Source organism: Rhododendron vialii, chromosome 2a (assembly GCF_030253575.1).
Source record: "Rhododendron vialii isolate Sample 1 chromosome 2a, ASM3025357v1".
Taxonomy (NCBI): Eukaryota; Viridiplantae; Streptophyta; class Magnoliopsida; order Ericales; family Ericaceae; genus Rhododendron; species Rhododendron vialii.
Window position 1 is genome coordinate 11,288,289 of NC_080558.1, and position 6,000 is coordinate 11,294,288.

At 44.0% G+C, this 6,000-nt stretch overlaps 1 protein-coding gene across 1 annotated transcript; it reads left to right on the forward strand.

Moving 5' to 3' along the window:
* The first annotated feature begins 844 nt into the window (after nucleotides 1-844).
* On the forward strand, nucleotides 845-5,030 carry LOC131316002 (probably inactive leucine-rich repeat receptor-like protein kinase At3g28040). Its single transcript, XM_058345267.1, has 2 exons — nucleotides 845-2,703; nucleotides 3,272-5,030. The coding sequence occupies exons 1-2, from the start codon at nucleotides 1,157-1,159 to the stop codon at nucleotides 4,758-4,760; spliced, it is 3,036 nt and encodes a 1,011-aa protein (XP_058201250.1). The 5' UTR covers nucleotides 845-1,156; the 3' UTR covers nucleotides 4,761-5,030.
* The last annotated feature ends 970 nt before the right edge of the window (nucleotides 5,031-6,000 follow it).

The window sequence follows — 6,000 nt, forward strand, 5'->3', positions numbered from 1 at the left end:
GCCAGTGCAGTCTAAATTTGAAATCTGAAGTCAAGCAGAAGATACACAAAAGATAAGAGGATAAAAGAAGCCGACAAAAAAACAGAGTAGAGAGATGAAGACTAGGCAGAAGAAAAATGGCCTTCAAATTTTGGAATGAAGACTTGATTGTCTCATCATAGTTCTCAGAATCTCTCTCCCCCATCAAAACCAGACTACCCCATACCACATGTTACCAATAGACATAATTCGCATGCAAGCGCGGACAGCGAGTGCAAGTGTGAAAGTATATTTAAAATACATTCTAAACTATAATAATCTGCGACAACGAGAATTGAGAGCATAAATGCAAAGCATTTTGAAGGATTATGCGACTATAGCCAATAGTTCTCACCTCCCCATATCTTCATGAGAAAATCTTTTTAACGGATGGTTCCATGAATAGTTGTTTACGGGGATGAATCGCGACCATCCAAGAGTATTTTGGACAGTCCAGATGTCAATGAAACTTTTTCTGGGAAGAGTTAAACTCTTCTCATGAAAAGTTTCATTTAAATTCGGACCGTCTAAAACCGAAGTGGACGGCCGAGATCGCGCGGCTCCGTAAGTCAAGGATTCACGGAACCTCCATGAATAACCCAACCTCTATCTTCATTCTTCTCTTCACTCTCACCCGAAGAACCTGCTATTGGTACCGATGAGGTGGAAACAGATGGGGTACCGACGGGCACGCAGGGTCCACTCTGGGTTTCGCATGGATGATCCGAGCCGTTCAATAATTTTTAAAAAATCGAATAAGCAAGCAAATAATCAGCTCAATCCCATATATGTAAGTGATCGATCCAATCTTTCATTTTTTCATTTAGATTTCGGATTCAATGAGATCCAATCCTCCCCATATCTTCATTCTTCTCTTCACTCGCACCCAAATCACTCCACCCCGTCTCTCTCTCTCTCTCTCTCTCTCTCTCTCTGTGTGTGCCACTTTTCCTGTTTTAGCCATGGCTAACCAACTCTGAAAATGGACACACAGAGAGAAGGTACCACTCCTCAATCATGATAACGGTTTTTCTCTGCAATAGTCTTTTTCCTATTTTGAAACATGCCTAACCAACTTCCAGATTCTTCATGTTCCTAGAGAGAGAGTGGGTGTGTGTGTGAGAGGCAGTAGTCATTCATGACAATGCATTTTCTTGAACTGTTCTTGCTCTCGCTGCTCATAACCACAAGCTCGTCCTCCCCTGATCCCCAACTAAACGACGACGTGCTCGGCCTCGTCGTCTTCAAATCCCAACTCCACGACCCTCTCTCCAGCCTCCAGTCATGGAACGAGGACGACGACTCCCCATGCTCGTGGGAATTCGTCCAGTGCAACCCGTCCACGAACCGGGTCACCCGAATCACCCTCGACAACTTATCCCTGTCGGGCAAAATCGCCACCAAAGGCCTCCAGAAGCTCACCTCGCTCCGAACCCTCTCTCTTTCCAACAACAACTTCACTCTCTCTCCTGAATCATCTCCACTCTCTCTCATCATCATCCCCACCCTTGAAAAACTCAACCTCAGCCGTAACGGTTTTACCGGCCAAATCCCAACTTTCGCGCCAGACGCCGCTTGTGGTCTCAAGTTTCTTGACGTTTCCTGGAACTCATTCTCCGGTCAAATCCCTGATGGGCTCTTCAAAACTTGCACTGCCCTCCGGTTCGTTTCGGTCGCCGGGAATTCCCTCGAGGGTTCGATTCCCGGCTCGATATCCTTGTCGGATTCTCTCAGTCACCTGGATTTGTCAAATAACCGGTTTTCTGGCGATTTCCCGGGCTTCGTTAACGGGGTTGCTTCGTTGACGAGGCTTCGGGTTTTGGACCTCTCGCACAATGCATTATCTGGGGTCATTCCGAATGGAATATCTGTGATACATAATCTAAAAGAGCTCAAACTACAAGGGAATCGTTTCTCTGGAAATCTTCCAGTCGATATGGGGCTTTGTCCGCATTTGAGTAAGGTAGATTTGAGTGACAATCTCTTCACTGGATCAATTCCAAGTTCGCTCGGTTTGCTGAATTCTCTAAGTTTTCTGAGTTTATCAAACAATATGTTTACTGGGGATTTGCCTAACTGGATTGGCAATATGAGTAGCCTAGAGTACATAGATTTGTCGAAGAATGGGTTCACTGGAGTCTTGCCATTTTCCATTGGAGATCTGAAATCACTGAATTATCTTAGTGTGGCAGATAATAAGTTAAGTGGAACTATACCCATTTCACTGATGTACTCTACCGAGTTATCGGTGATTCGGTTAAGGGGCAATGCCTTCATCGGTAGCATACCGGAGGGACTGTTTGATTTAGGCCTAAATGAGGTTGATTTTTCTGGGAATGAATTGAGTGGCCTCATCCCTACTGGTTCAAGCAAGATATTCGAATCACTTCGAGTATTGGATCTGTCTAGGAACAGGCTCACTGGGGATATTCCAGCAGAAATGGGTCTGTTTTCGAAACTGACATACTTGAATCTGTCATGGAATGGCTTAAAGTCTAGGATTCCACCAGAGCTGGGGTACTTTCAGAACCTAACTGTGTTAGATCTGCGAAACGCTGCATTGTTTGGATCCATTCCAGGTGATATATGCGATTCACGTAGCTTGGGGATCCTTCAGTTGGATGGAAATTCATTGACAGGCTCCATTCCTCAGGATATTGGAGACTGCTCCTCTCTCTACCTGTTGTAAGTTATTTGTTTGTTTAGCAGTGCATGATTATCTTAATATGGTTCATTTATTGCATGAAAAACGATTTTGCAAACATTTCTTTTGTTTTCTGTTTCTTGGCTTCAATATCTTGTCACATCCATTTCCATTTTGTTGAAACATTCATTCCTTATCCTCCCACTGGAATAGGTATTTATCTGATTTGGTTTTCTTTCATCCCATTTAATCACTGTCTAATGAGTCCAACTTTAGTTGAAAATGGTTGAGAGAAATATTGACAATAATGCCTTCTCTTAAATGAAAATGAAAACTAGTTTGGATCTGTGGTACCATTAAAGTATAGTGACATAATCACTGCTTAGAATAGATTGCATGATTTTATTTTTTGAGCCAATGTTAACGAACATATCGAACAGTAATACACTTGGATATATCATAACAATAAACCAAAATAAATCTGTCTGACCAGCCCCTTTGGAAGTCGTATCACTCCCTATACCAAAATACTGGCTCCGCCATTACAATGTTTCCGTTTGAATCTTTATGGGGAAAAACATGCATCAAATGTGATTTTTGTGGTTGCAGAAGCTTGTCCTACAACAGCTTAACTGGTTCAATTCCCAAGTCCATTTCAATGTTGAACAACCTCAAGATTCTCAAGTTGGAGTCCAACCAGCTGAGTGGAGAGATACCACAGGAGCTTGGGAAGTTGGAAAATCTACTTGCAGTCAACATATCATACAACAGGCTCACAGGCAGGCTCCCTGTTGGAAGCATATTCCAAACCTTGGATCAAAGTTCTATCGAGGGCAATCTGGGCATTTGCTCGCCCTTGTTGAAAGGGCCATGCAAAATGAACTCCCCAAAGCCTCTAGTTATTGACCCGCATGCCTACGAAAATCAAATGGGTGGTGGTCACAAACCCAACGGCGAATCCAGAAATTTCAGCCACCATAATAAGTTCCTCAGTGTCTCGGCTATCGTCGCGATCTCAGCAGCTGTGGTGATCCTAGTTGGAGTGGTGGTCATAAGCCTCCTAAACGTCTCTGCTCGAAGGAGGCTCGTGTTCGTGGACAATGCGTTGGAAAGCATGTGTTCAAGCTCAACGCGATCCGGAAGCCTCCTGGCCACGGGAAAACTGGTGTTGTTTGGCAGGAAGGTGCCCCCGGATTGGATGAGTTGTAGCCCTGAATCCTTACTTGAAAAGGCAACCGAAATCGGTGGGGGTATTTTCGGAACAGTATATAAAGCAACACTGGGAGAGGGTGAAGGAAGAAGAGCAGTGGTTGCAATCAAGAAGCTTGTGACATCAAACATAATCCAATACCCGGAAGACTTCGATCGCGAAGTCCGAGTCCTAGGCAAAGCCAGGCATCCAAATTTGGTACCCCTCAAAGGGTACTACTGGACTCCTCAGTTGCAACTATTGGTTTCCGATTTCGCCCCCAACGGGAGCTTGCAAGCGAGACTACACGAAAGGCCTATCTCCACCCCTCCCCTACCCTGGTCCGCTCGATTCAAAATCGTGCTGGGGACAGCAAAGGGGCTGGCCCACTTGCACCATTCGTGTCGCCCGCCGATCATCCACTACAACATAAAGCCGAGCAACATTCTTCTCGACGAGAACTTCAACCCCATGATATCGGATTTTGGCCTGGCCAGGCTGATAAAGAAGCTGGACAAGCACGTGATGACTAGCCGGTTCCAGAGCTCGTTGGGGTACTTGGCCCCCGAGCTGGCGTGCCAGAGCCTGAGGGTGAACGAGAAGTGCGACATATACGGGTTCGGTGTGCTCATACTTGAGCTGGTGACCGGTAGGAGGCCGGTCGAGTATGGGGAGGACAATATGGTAATTCTGAGCGATCACGTGAGGGTAACGTTGGAACAGGGGAATGTGCTGGAGTGCATTGATCCGGAGATTAACGAGTATCCGGAGGAGGAGGTCTTGCCGGTTCTGAAGCTGGCGTTGGTTTGTACTTCTCAGATACCGTCGAGCCGGCCCTCGATGGCGGAGGTGGTGCAAATACTGCAGGTTATTGAGACGCCGGTTCCACAAAGGATGGGGCCATTCTAGTTGTAGAACAAAATTTTCTTGCTGTTCGATTTCATTTCTGGCATTCTGTTGGCATTTGTACTCCATGCATTTTTTATTTTTTTCTGTGTCTTAACTGTTCTTTGTTGTCATTTCTCAATTTTAGTGTGTTGTTTTTATTGTCATGTAGTAGTAGGGTTGAATGTTGGAATTATGGTTCCTACCATTTGGTTTGGGATTCATGCAAAATAGTTAGCTCGGTGGGAGCAGCATTAATTAACATTTAGTTTGGGATCGATTCATGTTTTAACATATCAAATACTCGAATGATTTATTGGCCGATTTTATTTATTTATTTTTTATAACTCAGATGTCCGGGTCGCATCTATTAACTGAAATTTTTTACCGAGAAAAAATGCTTATAAACGAAAGTATATGCCGTGTAGATTTGAAGTTGGTGAGATGGGTTAAACCAGAATGGATCTAGACCATAAGTTTCACTACTTTTAACTTTTGGTACTTTCCTCGGTAAAGATTCGAGGCCAGTTTGTGTTTAGAAGTGAAGTACATTCTGGTTCCATAAATTTCACTACTTTGGTACTTTTCTTGGTAAAGATTCGAGGCCAGTTGTGTTTAGAAATGAAGTACATTCTGGTCCATAAAAAGTTTTCACTACTTTGGTACTTTTCTTGGTAAATATCTAAGTTGTGTTTAGAAATGAAGTAGGATTTGGGCAGGACCCAAAAATCTTCCAATGTGAAGATCTTCTGCTAAAAGTTCCCCCCAGTTCAAAATATATAGTATCGTAAATTTTTCTCAGTGATATGGCAAACGTTTAGTAAATTAAGCTGTGAATTGTATGTAAACGAGCCGAGCCTTTGCCGAGTTCGAGTTCGAGTTCGAGTTCGAGTTCAGCTCATTTACTAAACAATCCAAAAATTTGAGGTTGAGCTCGGTTTGAGCCTTAACGACCCGAGTTTAGTCAATTACTAAATGAGCCTCTTTAATTGAGCCGAGCCTCCTTTAACGAGCTGAGCTTTCGTCGAACGAGAAGCTCGGCTCGTTTAGTAAACCAGTCAAGCCGAGTTCGCGAGCTGCTCGATTCGTTTACAATCCTACTCATACCCGAATACATGCATGAGCGGGATGGAATTAGTCCTCAACAAATAGTAACGATGCATGTAAGATGACCCGAACATCCGAAAAATTATATGTCCAAAAGAAGTGGGGAAGAAAGTTGGTTTGTTTGTTGTCAAACTTCATTCTACTCCATCTCAGATTG

Excerpts from the sequence above, each read along its gene's own strand:
- LOC131316002 (XM_058345267.1), top strand. The coding sequence starts at position 1,157 with ATGACAATGCATTTTCTTGAACTGTTCTTGCTCTCGCTGCTCATAACC. Across the intron at positions 2,704-3,271 it reads TGCTCCTCTCTCTACCTGTT|AAGCTTGTCCTACAACAGCT; the intron begins GTAAGTTATTTG and ends TTGTGGTTGCAG.